We start from the raw sequence: 21656 nt of genomic DNA on the forward strand, positions 1-21656 counted from the left end.
GTATTAGATAAATCCAACTCCTACAAGAACTTTCATACAAGAATAAGAAATTACAGACAAGTTCTTCAAGAAATCACACCTCTTCCTTTTGCATCCACCGATGCGCGCCGTGGGCAATGCTCGTTGCCTTCTTTGAGCTTTCGCATCAGCGGAGCAATCTTGTTCAAACTTGAAATCTTAAGAAGCAGTGGGCAGAAAGCCGCCTAGTTATATATCATGTGAAAGAATAACAAATATGTTATTAGTTTATGATGGAGAAAATCGTATTGCTCAAGCGGTACAAAATCATCCCTCGTCTCTAAGGTAAGATATATTTTTTGTTTTTTCTTCATCAATTTTTCGTGGCAACTAAGAATACAAGTACATGAGAATTAACCTGTGGTTGGATCGTTAGAAGGACAGTGATATCCACACCACCAGAGTTCAAGTCCTAGACTTGACATTGGTGCTCGCATTTTCCTGAATTTATTTTCAAGCCTTGCGGCGATGTGCGTCAATGGGATGAGACGTTCCAGTCGACTATGAAGGAGTTTATGGTAATTTTATCAATCTCAAGATGATGTACCGGCTCAGTCTCTTGAAGATGCTGATAAAGGTAGAGTACGCATGTGTGTGTTTGATATGAATGAGCGTATGCGCGTATATATGTGCGTATGTGTCTGTATTGTGTTGTTCAAATTTTTTTATTAGACAACTACACTAACTCGAACTTGTTTCTTCTTAAACTACTACGCAAACTTTTTACGTTCACCTTGTATTGGAACACCTATCTAACAGGTAGCTCACAAAACTTCAGCCCAGTTGATTTCGTGGGACGTATGATCCGCATCTAACTGTCATCGTGCGCGCATCGTCTTCTTGCTTCTCTCTTTGTTCTTCCTCCCTGCGCACAACGTCTCCTCTTACTCCTCTCCCCGACCTACCCAGCCCTAGCCGCCTGCCTCCATCTTGCCGCCCCGCCCTCCCCTCAACCTCTCCCACCGTCACGTTTATAGCTGAGGTTGGTAATGACCATGGGTTGCAACATGTTACATTAAGTGTTTTTTTTGACAAATGTTACATTAAGTGTTAGCTGATCGAGCTAGATCGTACACGTACGTAACGTGCATATATATTGTTGTCAATATCGATGCAAGTTGGTGCGCAAGGACGACCCATGCGGTACTCGCATATATAATTTAATATAATTTTCATAAAACACATTTAGATGTGTCCTAAGTATGAAACATCTAAATCATATATCATTGATTTTACACAATGATTTATGCAAGTGTTTTCTTTCACCTTTTTTCTTTCTTTTATAGTTTGATTGAATCACTTAATTGGGCACATTTAGATGTGCCCTAAACATACCCAATTTAATAAAAATCAGAAACGGACGTATCAATTATCACATATATGTACATATATAAACACAATGACGTGCTAAATATGACCATGCCCGTAACGGCGATGGGTTGCTACATGTTACATTATCAAGTGTTAGCTGATCAATCGATATGACCGTTGCTCATGTGACGCGCTCGGCGGCCCTTCCGCCGCCGCCCCCGTTGCGGATGCCGCCGGCCAGCCTACCCCCACCCCCCTTCCGGCCAACCATCCTCGCGCCGCAGGCCCCTTGGTTCCTCTCCCAGCGCCAGGGCTCCATCATCGTTGCTTCAAGCCTCGTCGACCTCCCGGTAAGCCAGATCCAGTCCGCCTCCGATCTGCCGGCCCCGGAGTCGCTGCCACGCCCTGCCTCGCCTGTTTGCGCGTGCGACTCGGCGGGGGGCTCCGGCTCCTGCGCGCCTCTGGTGGCATTCAAGGCGCCCCGGCTCCGCTCCATGATGGTTGCGCCTGCCGGGGGCATTCATGGCGGATGCATTCAAGGCGGGCCAGTACCTGAGACAGAGGAGGATGGGCGCGCCGCTTCCTGGACGACGGTGGGCTCGAGGCGCCGTCCGCGACGGGACGCTTCTTTACGCCGACGCGACGGGCATTCGGCCGGGCTCGGCGACAGCCTGGCCGAAGAGAGGAAGCTGCTCTTCTTAAGGAGGACGCGGGGAGATGTTTTCGTTGCCTCAGCAAGCACCATCGCGCCCGCTCCTGCCGTGAGCCCCTGCGCTGCCTTGCTTGCGACCACTCAGGCCATCCCGCTCGTTTCTGCACTGCACGCGACGAGCCGCCGCCCCCTTCGCCCCCGCCCCGCCCTCTGCCTTCCTACAGTCGCGCTCGGGGCGCTCCTGGGCTGACGTGGTCGCCTCCCGCCTGGACTGCCCTCCTCCCCTCCCGACTCCGCCTCCGCGGGACATGGCTCAGCATGGCCTTGGCGCGCCGGAGTCCAGGGCAGAGGAGGATACCTGCATCATCGCGGCCACCTTCGGCATCGACCGCGACCGACGCACCTGGGAGCAGACGGCCGCCATTGCCTGGGCGGTGGACGCCCCTCGTCGTCTGGCCCCGGCGGTGGTGGAGCGGCTGCTGCGTGACCGTCTTTGCCTGAGACGGGGTGACGTCGCCGTCAGCAGCCACTACCCGGAGGAGTTCCTCCTCAAGTTCGAGAGCAAGGAGCTCTGCACAGCTGCGCTGGACAAGGGCCGGCTCCGAATGGGCGACGGCACACGGGTCTTCATCAAGCCTTGGAGGCCACTGGCGCACGCGCTTGGCGCGGCCATGCCTTACCGCGCGCGCCTCATCCTCGACGGCGTGCGCGCATTCCATCATCGGGCGCGTCATCGGCCGCACCTGCGCGCTGGACGTCATGGATGAGCGCTCCATCTCCATGTCGGACACGCGTGACATCGGTCTCTGGGCGTGGACGACCAATCCGAGCAGAATCCCGAAGGTGGTCTGGCTGACCTTCACGTCGTGTGCACCCGATGGCGTCACAATCTCGGCGCGGCAGCCGGCGCGCTGCCTGCGTGGTGCCACCTTCCGCGTCATCGTCCACCTACTACGGGTTGAGGACTACACTTCAGCCCCTCACGACGCGGAGACGCAAGATGGCCAGCATGTGGCATACTCCCCTCCGACATCTGTGTTCCCGCCTTGCCACCGCGGAACCATCGACGGCCATGCTCCTGTGTCCTCTGACGACGTCATCATCCCTGGCGAGTTCGACTCCCGCGGCACCATGGTGCGGGGTACACCGCGCGGCCGTGCCAGTGGTGGCGGCGCCGACGCATGCCACGAGCAGCGTCCGTGGAGGCGCGATGATGAAGGCGACGACCATGACGGCCGGTCGGGTGGCCCTGGCGATGGGCGGGCCTCGCGCGGCCACGGAGAGGTCGTTGCGCAGCCACGATCCCGCTCCCCGCGACGGCGCGTCGATCGTGCGGCTGGCCGTCAGGACGGTGGCGGGCGGCGCCATGCGGCCGACTCCTCCACGGCCGTGGGCTGCTTCAGGAAGATGGGAGTGGTGGCGATGGCCGAGGCCAAGGTCAGACGGGTCTTTGGTGGCAAGGAGGCTGACGAGCGGCTGGCGCTGTGAGAGGTTGTGCTTCGGGAGGCAGCCAAGCTGCGACGCCTTATCGTCCTGCCGGCTGCGGCTGCCTCGGCTTCGGCCGCTGTCGGTCAGGTGCCGCCTCAGCTCCTGGAGTTCGGCACGTCCGCACCTGTGGCTATGGGGATGGAAGCCTGGTCCGACGGGCCTTGTGGCGCTCTGGGAGCGCTCAGCATCGATGACGGCCCTCCGGGTTTTGGCGCCCGGCCTCCCCTGTCCGGCTTGGCGTTTGAGAGCCGCTGCGCTTCTCCGGCGACAGCGGTCCACTCGTCTCCCTGCTGCGACACTCCTAGACGCACTCCGGTGGCCTCGCCCCTGCCGCCCGTGGCGCTCCTGGGACCCTACCTCGTCTCGCCTGTGGTGCCCCCGTCGTCGGCCTCTCCTGTCCTCGATGCCTTGGCTGCGTCGTCAGGGTTAGACTCCTCTCCAACCTCCCTTGTCCAGGCGGGCAGCTTTGGCGATGCTGTTTCGATGCTGGCGGGTGCACCCACGCATACTGATGGCGTGGCGCCGGAGAGCTCTCTCTCGCCTGCTGTCGGCGAGCTGGGCCGTTTCTTGGTCTCCATCGCCGCCCCCCCGGCAGCGCCCCTGTTGCCTGCCCCGGTGCCGAAGCCAGCCAAGATCCGAGGATCCAGAGGCATCAATCTCTCCTCGCCTCGTAGGAGCGGGCGGATTGCTCAGAGGAAGACGCGGCAGTGCCTCCAGGGCAGTTCGGCGGTCCAGGAGCTGATTGCCCGCGCATGCAACCTGCTCGGCCCGGAATCGGACATGGATGTTGGGGTTCAGTTAGCCTACGAGGCGCTGTTCAACACGCCTCTTGCTGCTCCTATCATCCAAGCAATCGAGAACCTTGCGAAGCATGTCAAGGCGGCCAAGAACAAGCCAGGAAAGAAGAAGGCAACTGCCAGTGAGGCCATCGTTGTTGCCAATGTGTAGTCCTACCATGCGTGTCGTAGCTCGTAGCACTGTCTTTGCTGCTTCCTTTCCAGTTATGTCGTCCCTGTGTTTGCAACTCCGTGCCAACGCAACCGCGACCTGGCATCCGTGTGTGCCTCCTCAATGCATGTTACTTGTATTCGAACCCAGCGTGATCTACATTTCCCCATATGGCGCAACCTAATGTCAAGCTTCTGTGCTGGAATGTGCGTGGCCTCAACGCCCCTACCCGTCGTGACGCCGTGCGCGACCTTATCCGCGACTACCAAGCCACCATTGTGTGCCTCCAAGAGACCAAGCTCGATCACGTCGATGATTCCCTCATTGCAACCATGCTTGGCCCCTCCTTCATTGCTAACTACCATGTCCTCCCGGCCATCGGGTCAAGGGGGGGCATGATCATGGCCGTCTCCGACACTTTCTTCCGCCTTTCGGACTTCCAGGCAACGCATGGATCCATTTCGGCCACCGTCACCATGCTGGCTGATGGCCTTGATTGGACCCTGTCCTGTGTATACGGCCCTCAGGGGGAGCAAGACAAGCTGCTTTTCATCAACGAGCTCAGAGGGCTGAAGCATGTGGTGAAGCCCCGGTGGCTCATTCTTGGCGACTTCAACCTGATCACCAAAGCGGCTGACAAGAACAACCAAAACATTAACAACCGCCTCATTGGCAGTTTCCGCTCCGCGCTAAATCACCTCGAGCTTAAAGAGATGCGGCTTTCAGGCCATAAATTCACATGGTCCAATGCTCAAGAAAACTCGGTGCTAACAAAGATTGATCATTTCTTCCACTCCGACGATTGGGATGAGCTTTTTCCAAATGCCCACCTCCAGGCCATCTCATTTGCCTGCTCGGATCATGCACCGCTGCTCCTCCTGGGGGACACGGAGGTGCGGCGGCGCCCGTCCTTCAAGTTTGAAGAGTTTTGGCTTGGGCTACCTGGTTTCAAGGAAGCGATGGCCATGGCCTGGAATAAACCAGTGCAGTCAACCAATGCAATCCGAAAGATCCACATCAAATTGACACGGACTGCAAAAGCTCTCAAGAAATGGCAAAGAGATACAGTCGGAGTCCTCAACACTCAGATTGGCATTGCAAAGGAGGTAATCTGGAGGCTTGACATTGCCGAGGAGGGGAGGGCCCTCTCCCCTGCAGAGCTGGAGCTAAGACGCAGGCTTAAGCTTTCTTATCTCGGCCTCCTATCCTTCCAGAAGGTTAAGTTGCGCCAACGCGCATGACTTACGGGTATCAGGCTGGGCGATGTCAACTCTAAGTTTTTCCATGCCAAGGTGAATGGGCGACGGCGGAAAAACTTCATCCAGTCGCTGCACTCGGATCACGGTGTTGCCGTCACGGCGGAAGATAAAGAGCAGGTGCTCCTTTCCCACTTCCAGGGCCATTTGGGCTCCCCCACGCCACGACGTTCAAGCTTAATTTGGGACAACCTCGAGATAACCTCGCATGATCTCTCGGAGCTTGATGCGCCTTTCGACGAGGAAGAGATAAAAGACGCGGTTTTTTCGCTGCCCTTTGTCAAAGCGCCTGGCCCAGACGGGTTTATTGGAGCCTTCTTCAAAACATGTTGGGAGATCATCCGGTATGATGTCGTTCAAGCAATCCTCCAGCTTGCTAATCTCCGCGGTGACGGTGCCTCCCTCATCAACTCAGCAAACATCATTCTGCTCCAAAAAAAGCAGACGCTCGGATGGTCGGAGACTACAGACCAATCAGCCTCATTCATAGCCTTTCCAAGATCTTCTCCAAGCTCCTCGCCAACAGACTGGCCCTGATCCTGCCTTCACTGGTATCCAAATGCCAAAGTGCCTTTGTGCAGAAGCGATCCATCCACGACAACTTCTTGCATGTACAGAATCTCATAAAGGACCTACATCGTCGTAACATCCCAAGCCTCTTCCTCAAGCTGGACATTTCAAAAGCCTTCGACTCCATAAATTGGGCCTTCCTATTGGAGGTCATGCAACGCCTTGGCTTTGGGCAGTGATGGCGAGACTGGATATGTCTCTCCCTATCGTCCTCTTCTTCAAGAGTGTTACTTAACGGAAACCCCGGAAGGATGTTCAGACACGCAAAGGGCCTCCGCCAGGGCGATCTGGTATCTCCGATGCTTTTCATCTAGGCCATTGACCCTCTTCAGCAGATTCTCCAACTCGCCTCCCGACGAGGCATCCTCAAGCCCATTGCTGCCAGAACGGCCAGATGTAGGATCTCCCTTTTATGCTGGCGATGCGGGCATCTTTGCGAACCCAAACAAGGATGAGCTTCATGTTGGAAATATGCCCTAGAGGCAATAATAAAATGATTATTATATTTCCTTGTTCATGATAATTGTCTATCATTCATGCTATAATTGTATTATCTGGAAATCGTAATACATGTGTGAATACATAGACCACAATGTGTCCCTAGTGAGCCTCTAGTTGACTAGCTCGTTGATCAACAGATAGTCATGGTTTCCTGGCTATGGACATGGGGATGTCATTGATAACGGGATCACATCATTAGGAGAATGATGTGATGGACAAGACCCAAACCTAAGCATAGCACAAAGATCGTGTAGTTCGTTTGCTGTAGCTTTTCTGGATGTCAAGTATCATTTTCTTAGACCATGAGATTGTGCAACTCCCGGATACCGTAGGAGTGCCTTGGGTGTGCCAAACGTCACAACGTAACTGGGTGACTATAAAGGTACATTACAGGTACCTCCGAAAGTGTCTGTTGGGTTGGCACGAATTGAGACTGGGATTTGTCACTCCGTATGACGGAGAGGTATCTCTGGGCCCACTCAGTAATGCATCATCATAATGAGCTCAATGTGATCAAGTGGTTGATCATGGGATCATGCATTACGGTACGAGTAAAGTGACTTGCCGGTAACGAGACTGAACAAGGTATTGGGATACCGACGATCGAGTCTCAGGCAAGTAACGTACCGATTGACAAAGGGAATTGAGTACGGGATTGATTAGGTCCTCGACATCGTGGTTCATCCGATGAGATCATCGAGGAGCATGTGGGAGCCAACATGGGTATCCAGATCCCGCTGTTGGTTATTGACCGGAGAGTCGTCTCGGTCATGTCTGCTTGTCTCCCGAACCCATAGGGTCTACACACTTAAGGTTCGATGACGCTAGGGTTGTATAGATATGAGTATGCAGTAATCCGAAAGTTGTTCGGAGTCCCGGATGAGATCCTGGACGTCACGAGGAGTTCCGGAATTGTTCGGAGGTGAAGAATTATATATAGGAAGTGTAGTTTCGGCCATCGGGAAAGTTTCGGGGTCACTGGTATTGTACCGGGACCACCGGATGGGTCCCGGGGGTCCACCGGGTGGGGCCACCCATCCCGGAGGGCCCCATGGGCTGAAGTGGGGAGGGGAACCAGCCCATAGTGGGCTGGTGCGCCCCCCCCTTGGGCCCCCCATGCGCCTAGGGTTGGGAACCATAGGGGAGGGGGCGCCTCCACTTGCCTTGGGGGGTACTCTACCCCCTTGGACGCCGCCCCCCCTAGGAGATCCCATCTCCTAGGGCCGGCGCACCCCCCTAGGGGGCCTATATAAAGGGGAGAAGGAGGGAGGGCAGCCGCACCTCAAGTCTTGGCGCCTCCCTCTCCCCTGCTACACCTCTCCCTCTCGCAGAAGCTCGGCGAAGCCCTGCTGCGTTCACTGCTGCATCCACCACCACGCCGTCGTGCTGTTGGATCTTCATCAACCTCTCCTTTCCCCTTGCTGGATCAAGAAGGAGGAGACGTCATCCACTCCGTACGTGTGTTGAACGCGGAGGTGCCGTCCGTTCGGCGCTTGGTCATCGGTGATTTGGATCACAGCGAGTACGACTCCATCATCCCCGTTCTCTTGAACGCTTACGCTCGTGATCTACAAGGGTATGTAGATGCACTCTCCTCTTGTTGCTAGTTGACTCCATAGATTGATCTTGGTGAAACGTAGGAATTTTTTTGTTTTCTGCTACGATCCCCAACAGTGGCATCATGAGCTAGGTCTATGCGTAGTTACTATGCACGAGTAGAACACAAAGTAGTTGTGGGCGTAGATATTGTCAATTTGCTTGCCGTTACTAGTCTTATCTTGATTCGGCGGCATCGTGGGATGAAGCGGCCCGGACCAACCTTACACGTACGCTTACGTGAGACCGGTTCCACTGATTGACATGCACTAGTTGCATAAGGTGGCTGGCGGGTGTCTGTCTCTCCCACTTTAGTCAGATCGGATTCGGTGAACAGGGTCCTTATGAAGGGTAAATAGAAATTGGCAATTCACGTTGTGGTTTTGGCGTAGGTAAGAAATGTTCTTGCTAGAAACCTATAGCAGCCACGTAAAAACTTGCAACAACAATTAGAGGACGTCTAACTTGTTTTTGCAGCAAGTGTTTTGTGATGTGATATGGCCAGAGGTTGTGATGAATGATGAATGATATATGTGATGTATGAGATTGATCATGTTCTTGTAATAGGAATCACGACTTGCATGTCGATGAGTATGACAACCAGCAGGAGCCATAGGAGTTGTCTTTATTTTTTGTATGACCTGCGTGTCATTGAGAAACGCCATGTAAATTACTTTACTTTATTGCTAAACGTGTTAGCCATAGTAGTAGAAGTAATAGTTGGCGAGCAACTTCATGGAGACACGATGATGGAGATCATGGTGTCATGCCGGTGACAAGATGATCATGGAGCCCCAAGATGGAGATCAAAGGAGCTATATGATATTGGCCATATCAAGTCACTATTATTTGATTGCATGTGATGTTTATCATGTTTTTGAATCTTGTTTACTTAGAACAACGGTAGTAAATAAGATGATCCCTCATAATAATTTCAAGAAAGTGTTCCCCCTAACTGTGCGCCGTTGCGACAGTTCGTTGTTTCGAAGCACCACATGATGATCGGGTGTGATAGATTCCAACGTTCACATACAACGGGTGTAAGACAGATTTACACACGCAATACACTTAGGTTGACTTGACGAGCCTAGCATGTACAGACATGGCCTCGGAACACAGAAGACCGAAAGGTCGAGCATGAGTCGTATAGAAGATACGATCAACATGAAGATGTTCATCGATGTTGACTAGTCCGTCTCACGTGATGATCGGACACGGCCTAGTCAATTCGAATCATGTTATACTTAGATGACTGGAGGGATGTCTATCTAAGTGGGAGTTCATTGAATAATTTGATTAGATGAACTTAATTATCATGAACTTAGTCTAAAATCTTTACAATATGTCTTGTAGATCAAATGGCCAATGTTGTCCTCAACTTCAACGCGTTCCTAGAGAAAACCAAGCTGAAAGACGATGGCAGTAACTATACGGACTGGGTCCGGAACCTGAGTTTCATCCTCATAGCTACCAAGAAAGATTATGTCCTAGAAGCACCGCTAGGTGACGCACCCGTCCCACAGAACCAAGACATTATGAACGCTTGGCAGACACATGCTGATGATTACTTCCTCGTTCAGTGCGGCATGCTTTACAGCTTAGAACCGGGGCTCCAAAGGCGTTTTGAGCGACACAGAGCATATGAGATGTTCGAAGAGATGAAAATGGTTTTCCAAGCTCATGCCGGGTCGAGAGATATGAAGTCTCCGACAAGTTCTTCAGCTGTAAGATGGAGGAAAATAGTTCTGTCAGTGAGCACATACTCAAAATGTCTGGGTTGCATAACTGCTTGACTCAGCTGGGAGTTAATCTCCCGGATGACGCGGTCATTGACAGAATCCTTCATTCGCTTCCACCAAGCTACAAGAGCTTTGTGATGAACTTCAATATGCAGGGGATGGAAAAGACCATTCCTGAAGTATTTGCAATGCTGAAATCAGCAGAGGTAGAAGTCAAAAAGGAACATCAAGTGTTGATGGTGAATAAAACCACTAAGTTCAAGAAAGGCAAGGGTAAGAAGAACTTCAAGAAGGACGGCAAGGGGGTTGCCGCGCCCGGTAAGCAAGCTGCCGGGAAGAAGCCAAAGAATGGACCCAAGCCCGAGACTGAGTGCTTTTATTGCAAGGGAAGTGGTCACTGGAAGCGGAACTGCCCCAAATACTTAGCGGACAAGAAGGCCGGCATCACAAAAGGTAGATGTGATATACATGTAATTGATGTGTACCTTACCAGTACTCGTAGTAGCTCCTGGGTATTTGATACCGGTGCGGTTGCTCACATTTGTAACTCAAAGCAGGAGCTGCGGAATAAGCGGAGACTGGCAAAGGACGAGGTGACGATGTGCGTCGGGAATGGTTCCAAGGTCGATGTGATCGCCGTCGGCATGCTACCTCTACATTTACCTACGGGATTAGTTTTAAACCTCAATAATTGTTATTTAGTGCCAGCTTTGAGCATGAACATTGTATCAGGATCTCGTTTAATACGAGATGGCTACTCATTTAAATCCGAGAATAATGGTTGTTCTATTTATATGAGAGATATGTTTTATGGTCATGCTCCGATGGTGAATGGTTTATTCTTAATGAATCTCGAGCGTAATGCTACACATATTCATAGTGTGAATACCAAAAGATGTAAGGTTGATAATGATAGTCCCACATACTTGTGGCACTGCCGCCTTGGTCACATAGGTGTCAAACGCATGAAGAAACTCCATGCAGATGGACTTTTAGAGTCTCTTGATTACGAATCATTTGACATGTGCGAACCATGCCTCATGGGTAAAATGACCAAGACTCCGTTCTCAGGAACAATGGAGCGAGCAACCAACTTATTGGAAATCATACATACTGATGTGTGCGGTCCAATGAGTGTTGAGGCTCGCGGTGGCTATCTTTATGTCCTCACCCTCACTGATGACTTGAGTAGATATGGGTATGTCTACTTAATGAAACACAAGTCTGAGACCTTTGAAAAGTTCAAGGAATTTCAGAGTGAGGTTGAGAATCAACGTGACAGGAAAATCAAGTTCTTGCGATCAGATCGTGGGGGAGAATACTTGAGTCACGAATTTGGCACACACTTAAGAAAATGTGGAATAGTTTCACAACTCACGCCGCCTGGAACACCTCAGCGTAATGGTGTGTCCGAACGTCGTAATCGCACTCTATTAGATATGGTGCGATCTATGATGTCTCTTACCGATTTACCGCTATCATTTTGGGGCTATGCTTTAGAGACTTCCACATTCACTTTAAATAGGGCTCCATCGAAATCCGTTGAGACGACACCGTATGAATTATGGTTTGGGAAAAAACCTAAGCTGTCGTTTCTAAAAGTTTGGGGATGCGATGCTTATGTCAAGAAACTTCAACCTGAAAAGCTCGAACCCAAGTCAGAAAAATGCGTCTTCATAGGATACCCTAAAGAAACTGTTGGGTATACCTTCTACCTCAGATCCGAAGGCAAGATCTTTGTTGCCAAGAATGGGTCCTTTCTAGAGAAGGAGTTTCTCTCAAAAGAAATAAGTGGGAGGAAGGTAGAACTTGATGAAGTATTACCTCTTGAACCGGTAAGTGGCGCAGCTCAAGGAAATGTTCCTGAGGTGCCGACACCGACTAGAGAGGAAGTTGTTGATGATGATCATGAAACTTCAGATCAAGTTGCTACTGAACTTCGTAGGTCCACAAGGACACGTTCCGCACCAGAGTGGTACGGCAACCCTGTCTTGGAAATCATGTTGTTAGATAACGGTGAACCTTCGAACTACGAAGAAGCGATGGCGGGCCCGGATTCCGACAAATGGCTGGAAGCCATGAAATCCGAGATAGGATCCATGTATGAAAATGAAGTATGGACTTTGACTGACTTGCCCGTTGATCGGCGAGCCATAGAAAATAAATGGATCTTTAAGAAGAAGATAGACGCGGATGGTAATGTGACCATCTATAAGGCTCGGCTTGTCTCTAAGGGTTATCGACAAGTTCAAGGGGTTGACTACGATGAGACTTTCTCACCCGTAGCGAAGCTGAAGTCCGTCCGAATCATGTTAGCAATTGCCGCATTCTATGATTATGAGATATGGAAAATGGACGTCAAAACGGCATTCCTTAATGGTTTCCTTAAGGAAGAATTGTATATGATGCAGCCGGAAGGTTTTGTCGATCCTAAGAATGCTGACAAGGTGTGCAAGCTCCAACACTCGATTTATGGGCTGGTGCAAGCATCTCGGAGTTGGAACATTCGCTTTGATGAGATGATCAAAGCGTTTGGGTTTATGCAGACTTATAGAGAAGCCTGCATTTACAAGAAAGTGAGTGGGAGCTCTGTAGCATTTCTCATATTGTATGTGGATGACATACTGTTGATGGGAAATGATATAGAATTCTTGGAAAGCATAAAGGCCTATTTGAACAAGTGTTTTTCAATGAAGGACCTTGGAGAAGCTGCTTATATATTAGGCATCAAGATCTATAGAGATAGATCGAGACGCCTCATTGGTCTTTCACAGAGTACGTACCTTGACAAGATTTTGAAGAAGTTCAAAATGGATCAGTCAAAGAAGGGGTTCTTGCCTGTATTGCAAGGTACGAGATTGAGCTTGGCTCAATGCCCGACCACGGCAGAAGATAGAGAAAAGATGAGTGTCGTCCCCTATGCCTCAGCCATAGGGTCTATCATGTATGCTATGCTGTGTACCAGACCTGATGTAAACCTTGCCGTGAGTTTGGTAGGAAGGTACCAAAGTAATCCCGTCATGGAACACTGGACAGCGGTCAAAAATATCCCGAAGTACCTGAAAAGGACTAAGGAAATGTTTCTCGTTTATGGAGGTGACGAAGAGCTCGTCGTAAAGGGTTACGTCGATGCTAGCTTCGACACAGATCTGGATGACTCTAAGTCACAAACCGGATACGTGTATATTTTGAATGGTGGGGCAGTAAGCTGGTGCAGTTGCAAGCAAAGCGTTGTGGCGGGATCTACATGTGAAGCGGAGTACATGGCAGCCTCGGAGGCAGCACACGAAGCAGTCTGGGTGAAGGAGTTCATTACCGACCTAGGAGTCATACCCAATGCGTCGGGCCCGATGACTCTCTTCTGTGACAACACTGGAGCTATTGCCCTTGCCAAGGAGCCCAAGTTTCACAGGAAGACCAGGCATATCAAGCATCGCTTCAACTCCATTCGTGAAAGTGTTCAAAATGGAGACATAGAGATTTGTAAAGTACATACGGACCTGAATGTAGCAGATCCGTTGACTAAACCTCTCCTTAGAGCAAAACATGATCAACACCAGAATTCCATGGGTGTTCGATTCATCACAATGTAACTAGATGATTGACTCTAGTGCAAGTGGGAGACTGTTGGAAATATGCCCTAGAGGCAATAATAAAATGATTATTATATTTCCTTGTTCATGATAATTGTCTATTATTCATGCTATAATTGTATTATCCGGAAATCGTAATACATGTGTGAATACATAGACCACAATGTGTCCCTAGTGAGACTCTAGTTGACTAGCTCGTTGATCAACGGATAGTCATGGTTTCCTGGCTATGGACATGGGGATGTCATTGATAACGGGATCACATCATTAGGAGAATGATGTGATGGACAAGACCCAAACCTAAGCATAGCACAAAGATCATGTAGTTCGTTTGCTGTAGCTTTTCTGGATGTCAAGTATCATTTCCTTAGACCATGAGATTGTGCAACTCCCGGATTCCGTAGGAGTGCCTTGGGTGTGCCAAACGTCACAACATAACTGGGTGACTATAAAGGTACATTACAGGTATCTCCGAAAGTGTCTGTTGGGTTGGCACGAATCGAGACTGGGATTTGTCACTCCGTATGACGGAGAGGTATCTCTGGGCCCACTCGGTAATGCATCATCATAATGAGCTCAATGTGATCAAGTGGTTGATCACGGGATCATGCATTACGGTACGAGTAAAGTGACTTGCCGGTAATGAGACTGAACAAGGTATTGGGATACCGACGATCGAGTCTCGGGCAAGTAACGTACCGATTGACAAAGGGAATTGAGTACGGGATTGATTAGGTCCTCGACATCGTGGTTCATCCGATGAGATCATCGAGGAGCATGTGGGAGCCAACATGGGTATCCAGATCCCGCTGTTGGTTATTGACCAGAGAGTCGTCTCGGTCATGTCTGCTTGTCTCCCGAACCCATAGGGTCTACACACTTAAGGTTCGGTGACGCTAGGGTTGTATAGATATGAGTATGCAGTAATCTGTAAGTTGTTCGGAGTCCCGGATGAGATCCTGGACGTCATGAGGAGTTCCGGAATTGTCCGGAGGTGAAGAATTATATATAGGAAGTGTAGTTTCGGCCATCGGGAAAGTTTCGGGGTCACCGGTATTGTACCGGGACCACCGGATGGGTCCCGGGGGTCCATCGGGTGGGGCCACCCATCCCGGAGGGCCCCATGGGCTGAAGTGGGGAGGGGAGCCAGCCCATAGTGGGCTGGTGCGCCCCCCCTTGGACCCCCCATGCGCCTAGGGTTGGGAACCCTAGGGGAGGGGGCGCCTCCACTTGCCTTGGGGGTACTATACCCCCTTGGCCGCCGCCCCCCTAGGAGATCCCATCTCCTAGGGCCGGCGCACCCCCTAGGGGGCCTATATAAAGGGGAGAAGGAGGGAGGGCAGCCGCACCTCAAGTCTTGGCGCCTCCCTCTCCCCTGCTACACCTCTCCCTCTCGCAGAAGCTCGGCGAAGCCCTGCCGCGTTCACTGCTGCATCCACCACCACGCCGTCGTGCTGCTAGATCTTCATCAACCTCTCCTTTCCCCTTGCTGGATCAAGAAGGAGGAGACGTCATCTGCTCCATACGTGTGTTGAACGCGGAGGTGCCGTCCGTTCGGCGCTTGGTCATCGGTGATTTGGATCAGGGCGAGTACGACTCCATTATCCCCGTTCTCTTGAACGCTTCCGCTCGCGATCTACAAGGGTATGTAGATGCACTCTCCTCTTGTTGCTAGTTGACTCCATAGATTGATCTTGGTGAAACGTAGGAAATTTTTTTGTTTTCTGCTACGATCCCCAACACTTCACGCGATTTCGGCAATCCTAAAGACCTTTGGGGAGGCAAGCGGACTGATCACAAACCTGAGCAAGACCGAGGTCTTCCCGATAAGATGTGCCGGCATTGACCTCCAGGATGTGCTATCGGTTTTCCCTGCCAAGATTGCCACCTTCCCGGGACGCTATTTGGGGCTCCCCCTACATTTTCGTCGTCTTAAAGGTGTTGATCTGCAACCCTTCATCGATAGGTTTGTAGGTAGACTACCAGGATGGAAAGGAAAGCTTCTCAACAAGCCTGGAAGGGTGGCACTCGCTCAGTCGGTCCTCATGGCCATGGCCACCTTCCACATCACAGCTCTCAACTTGTCGAAGGGGACTCTTAGAAAGATCGACAAAATCATTCGGGCCTTCATCTGGCAAAAAGAAGACCAAACTCAGACCTCGGGAGGCCACTCCCTTGTTAACTGGAAGACAGTCTGCCACCCAAGGCATTTGGGCGGCCTAGGGATCATGGACCTGCAGAGATTTAGCTGTGCCCTGCGCCTACGGTGGCCGTGGTTGCAATGGACTGACCCAGAAAGGCCATGGGTGGGATCAGAGCTGCCATGTGACCAATCAGACATGAGCCTCTTCTGCGCATGTACCTCTATTACGCTGGGCAACGGGCAGAAGACTTTGTTCTGGCATGACAATTGGACTGGTGAAGGTCCGCTCAAGCTCCTAGCTCCAGAGCTCTACAAGATTGCCTCAAGAAAAAACAGATCGGTGCACAGCGAGCTCATGAACGAGAACTGGATTAGGGCGGTGGCCAGACTGCAGACCATTCAGCAGCTAGGTGAATTCGTGTCTCTCTCGAACCACATTAGTCAGATCACCCTCCTCCCTGACCAAGAAGACACCATTCGCTGGAACTTAACCACCTCGCGGACTTACTCGGCCGCCTCTGCCTACGGCGCGCAGTTCTTCGGCTCCTACTCACGTTTTGACACGACCAAGGTCTGGTCCGCAAACGCTGAGCCCAAGTGTAAGTTCTTCGCATGGCTAGCACTGCATGGAAGAATTCTCACTATGGATATGCTGGCCGTGAGGGGATGGCCTCACGATCCCAGATGCATGCTCTGTCTTCAGCAGCCAGAAACAGCAACTCACCTATGCAAAGACTGTCCCTTCACGGTCGCGGTTTGGAACCAGGTGAACTCCTGGACTAACGAAGGCGTTCCAATCTCAGGCTTCCTCCCGGAGCCAGGAAATGTGTTTGACTGGTGGGACAAGACTCTGAATTCCCAGTCCAAGCAAGTGTGCAAGAGACGCAGTGGAAGAATCATCTACACGATATGGTCCGTTTGGAAGGAGCGAAACAGACGAGTTTTCACTGGACAAAGGCTGACGCATCGCGAGGTGGCGGCTTTAGCCCTAGACGCAATCAATCAACGCGACCTGGCGTTTGCCGGCAACCTGCCAACCACCGGCATTGGTTAATCTAGATTCTAGGTTGATTGGTCTTTTGTGGTTTCTACGACGTTCCCTAAAAAACGCTCGCTCCTCTGTAAATTGCGTCCTTTCGCCATCTCTTCTATAAAGAAAAAGGCAGTACTCTTGTCGGTTCCTCAAAAAAAAAAAGTGTTAGCTGATCCAGCTAGATCGTACACGTATACAGAAGCAAGTTGGCGCGCGCATACGGTACACGTAGCAGCAAAGATATCTGCATGATCGGCGCAGGACAGGATAGTGTGCATGAGATCATGGATGATATCCGATTGGCAAGCTGCTCATGGATGGCTCTCTTTCGTCCTCTTCAATGAGTGCCTGCAGCGAGTGCTGTTCGGCGCAGTCTAGTGGCCTGGAGCACATGCATGCTGACCAATATCATGCAGCAATGCAGTGCTGCACTGCACCCGATCGACGATCTGTACGTGCACGATCTGTTTATGTTATATAAACTAAGTTTACGTGCTTCAAGGGGAATCTCTGTGTTATCAGTGGGCGCGTCTTGTGTAGCTTACTTTATTTTAAATGGCAAATCTTGATCCATATATTCCACTTGTCAACCATCAACTCAAGATGCTATCTTAGAGTATCTTCAATGCTCCAGAAATTTGCTCCGGCATCTATCCGCGAACACTGATGCTGGAGACGGACATCCAATTGTATCCTATATGTGTCTATATATGTCCGCCAGTAAAAGGCAATTTAAAATTCAAATAAAAATTCGATCCATGCCGGATCACATCAGTGACAGATCACATTCAAAAAGAGGCAAGTATGCTTAAATTTTTACATGCCTGATGACAAAAGAATATCCGCCCGACAGTCCGTGTAATTTTTTTGAGATTTTTTGCCTCCCAGACCGGCAATTCCACCCTCCTCCACGCTCAAGATGTCGTCGATGCCGCGTATGCAGCCTCCATCTCTGCCGCCTCCACCTTCTCCTTGTCCGCAACCTCCAACTCCTCTTGTTGCCGCTGCAACATCTTGGAGCGGACGACTTACACGATCATTCTTGCGTCGGCATCGAAAGACTCCACCTTCAAGGACAACAACTTGGTGTCCTCCGCACTGGCTACGATCTTCACCTTCTTTTCATTGAGCATGGCCTTCGTCTCATCGAGCATAACTTTCTTCTCTTCGATTAAGGCCATCTTCTCTTCGAGCGCCAGCTTCTTCTCGGTCGCCTTCATCAACAGTTTGAGCCTCTCCCCCTTTTCCCCCCACTTGATGTTGGACCACTTGACGTATGCCTCCTCCTTTTTCGACAAGATGTCATCGATCTTCTCCATCAAATTGGCAGTCGCACCTTGTTGCTTCACCCTCTCCTCCTCCGACTTCTTTCCCCGGAACACTCTTCTAATCTTCTTGGGCAGTTCTTTTGTTGGGCCAGTTGGGTTCCTGGTTTCTTTCTCCGTGACTTGGGCGACGGTCTTGGCTATAAATAGGTTCCACTTCGGTTGCTCATTCAACTTCAACCAACAATGCATGACGATGAAGTTTTTCTTCTCCAACTTCTTGAACACCGTCCACGCCCGAGATGGCTACAAAATAACACATTGTCAAGACCTATGCATACATATCCGGCTAGTGACCAACAATAATTTGCATATCCGACTATGAAACTATGTATATCCGGCTAGTGATCAACAAAAGTATGCATATCCGTCTACAAAACTATGCATGTCCGTCTACAATACCATGCATATCCGGCTAGTGATCAACAAAAGCATGCACATCCAGCCAAATGAACTTACTTGCTCATGGATTTGCGCACCTCTAGCCACTAGGCCATCGTGCGATGAGATGTTTCAAGTGGTCGCAATACTTCGAGACAGCCTCTTGGATGGTGTACCATCGATGGTTAGGGACTTTTCTTCACTGTTGCGGATGACCACGTCGGAGTAGGGCGCGAAATGCTTGTGTTCATGGAACCATACGTGAATCTTGTCCCAAAAGGTTGTGCCCTTTTTGCTCCGTGTCGTGGATCGGATTGACGCTAGTGGCCAACCATGCATCGCACAACAACTCGTCCTATCGCACGTTGAAGCTTTCTCCTCCACCCCTTGTCTTTAGATCGCCAGCAAGATCATCAGGATCATTGTCCTCCCTCGTCTTCCTCCTCCTGCTGTTGTCTGGCAGTCAAATCTGGTTGTTGTGTGCCCGTCTGGGTGTTGGTCTGCGGCGTGCCGGGTTGGGTGTACCCATGCCCCGTTCCGGTCTTGGTGTAGTTGTTGGACTGGGTGGAATCCCGAGTCTTCCACTCGCCCGTCCTCATAGGTACCTCCTCCTTCGTCGTGAATGATGTTCATCATCCCCCGGTCCCTGTCATAGGTCGGCTCCCCCGCTTTAGGCATACATGCGAACAACGTGCGAGGCTGCGAGCACCCATCTGTTCCCCGCCCGTCGTCCGTGCCCGGACAACCTGCGGCGAAGAACACTCCGAGAAGAGCAACCGAGCTGCATTGACGTCAACGATGAACGGCACGGTGGCGGCTGTTGGGAACTGCCTACCCAGCTGCTTTGCGACGTAGAAGTACTGAGCCTTGTAATGCTCCGGCCAGTACGGTGGGCGACACCATCTGTTCACTGCGGCCAATACCTCCACCTCATTCGCGACCACCACATCCGCCGGCAACCCGCTTCTTGATGGTCTCCTCCTTTGCGGCGTTCGCTTTGACGCATAGCTTTTGCCGCGTCCTAGAGTTGATCTTTCGAGCGAGTGCGATAGTCGAATCCTGCAGCAGCTCCACCACGTCATCCATCTCCGGCAGGCTCTCCTCCAGTTCCATGTGGTTGCGGCGGGAGGGAAGAAGAGAGTGACAGAAAAGGGCGGGAGTTAGGTGGAGAGCGTCGGGATGGAAGAAGAGTTTGAGGATTTTGCCGCGGAAATAGGGTGGGCAGCTACAAAAGCACGGGCTCCACCTGCATTTTGGGTGAGTCGGGGGTGTCGAAATCCTACGTGTCTGCTATCCCGACTCCAGCAAAACCCCACACATTTGGTTCCAGTTTGGTGGCAAAACGTCGTCCGGACCGCTCAACGGACAAATACATGACCGTGTTGGATGACAAAACTCATCCAAACTGCTTAGTCTAGATGTATACGCGCGGTTTGTGACTTGGGGTTGGAGATGCCTTTATTATCCTATTTTATTCCGTGCCAATCAACTATGGATACCGATGTATTACCCATTATTCCTACCGCTACGAAACGCGACGGAGATCCATTGATCGGCGACGATAATCTTGACCAATACTCCTGTGCATGCATGGCGTGCGAGCTGGTCCACCGGCGACGATCGAGTGACAGGGGCCTCTACCGCATCTTGACGCTCTCTCGCCAAAGATGCATGTGCACGAACGTACCTCTGATGCAGACGGTTCGACCTTTGCAGCAGGCAGCGTGATCCTCGTGCTAGCTAACAAAGACTTATCGGCACAGCAAGCTAGTATATATTTTTTTTAGAACGAAGACGCACGATGCGTTCGGCTTTAAATTAATAAAGCCCACCATAGGCAGCATCCAACAAAGGAACAGAGAGTTCGAATGAAATAAAAAGGGGGTCAAATGCTCAAAGTACGGAACATGCAACCGGCCTCAGCCTGATAAGAAAGATGGCAATTAAAGGGACGAGGCGGCCAGTTCAAAAGCGCCACGAGCGGGGACTTAGCGTCGGGCTTCAATATGAATCATGCGAATCCGCTCCATGGCCTCCATCATCCGGTCTGCATCACGCCGTTTCCCCAACGGTGTCCATGTCTGGAGAAACAAGTGGCATTTGAAAATAATATCAGCAGGGTGAGCAGGGAACTTGTGTTCGATAGTCATCTTATTACGGGTGGTCCACAATGACCAGCACAGCGCCCCTACGCATCGCCACAGCACGCGCCGGAAGCTACCTCTATGAGCGAGAAGTATCCCACGTAGGTCCGCAGCCGTTTGGGGATTCCAGTTTTGCGCAAAAGCCTCACGGACGGCACTCCAAGCAAACCGTGCTAGGTCACATTGAAAGAAGATGTGGTTCGCATCTTCGTGCGCTCCACATAGCGCATATGACCCATCCGAAGGGCCGTGTCGAATGGCAATGTTGTTAGACGAAGGTAGGCGGTCACGGAATAATTGCCAAAGGAACACTTTGATCTTTAGAGGAATAGACGCTTTCCATAGCCCCCTAGCTATGTCGAGGGTCGGTCCCTCAGTCAGCTTGTTGTAAAGCGATTGTACCGTGAACTTGCCGGATCTCGAGAGGGACCAGGAGACCGAGTCAGCCTCAGGGCAGAGAGAGACCCCTTGCAAGGCAGTTAGGAGCCCATCCCAACTTGACCGTTCATGGGCGAGGAGAGGTCTTTTGAAAGCTATGGCAGGAGGGTTAGTTCTAAGCGCGTCAGCCACCAGGATATCAACGTCCGTCACTAGTTGGTAGATGTCAAAGTGGCTTCGCCATAAAGGCTCCGCCCCTAGCCAGTGGTCGAGCCAGAGTCTCGTGGATTTCCCATTCTTAACGCAGAACTTGGCCCCAAGCATGAAGGCCGGCTTAACCGCCTGAATCCCATTCCAGAAAGGCGATCCCTTCGCCTTTGAGGTGAGAAAGTTCCCATCGGGGAAGTATTTGGCGCGAAGAATATCAGCCCAAAGCCCTTGTTCGTTCTGGGAGATTTTCCATATCCACTTGACAAGGAGAGCTACATTCATGAGTTTGGAGTTGAGGATCCCAAGGCCACCGAATTTCTTGGGGCGGCAAAGCGCCGCCCACTTGATCAGGTGGTATTTCTTTTTTGTC

General features: G+C 51.2%; 1 protein-coding gene and 1 pseudogene across 1 annotated transcript; both read left to right on the forward strand.

The window, feature by feature from the left end:
• Positions 1 to 2289: 2289 nt before the first annotated feature.
• Positions 2290 to 3469, forward strand: LOC147990261 (uncharacterized; annotated as a pseudogene).
• Positions 3470 to 4587: 1118 nt separating this feature from the next.
• On the forward strand, positions 4588 to 5658 carry LOC147990262 (uncharacterized). The gene has a single exon (XM_087537755.1). It carries the CDS (start codon positions 4588 to 4590, stop codon positions 5656 to 5658), a length of 1071 nt encoding a protein of 356 aa, XP_087393881.1.
• The last annotated feature ends 15998 nt before the right edge of the window (positions 5659 to 21656 follow it).

This window comes from Triticum urartu, chromosome 1A, assembly GCF_056163025.1.
Source record: "Triticum urartu cultivar PI428250 chromosome 1A, HENAU_Tu73, whole genome shotgun sequence".
NCBI classification, from domain to species: Eukaryota; Viridiplantae; Streptophyta; class Magnoliopsida; order Poales; family Poaceae; genus Triticum; species Triticum urartu.

Coding starts and splice junctions, on each gene's coding strand:
- LOC147990262 (XM_087537755.1), top strand. CDS start 4,588: ATGGCGCAACCTAATGTCAAGCTTCTGTGCTGGAATGTGCGTGGCCTC.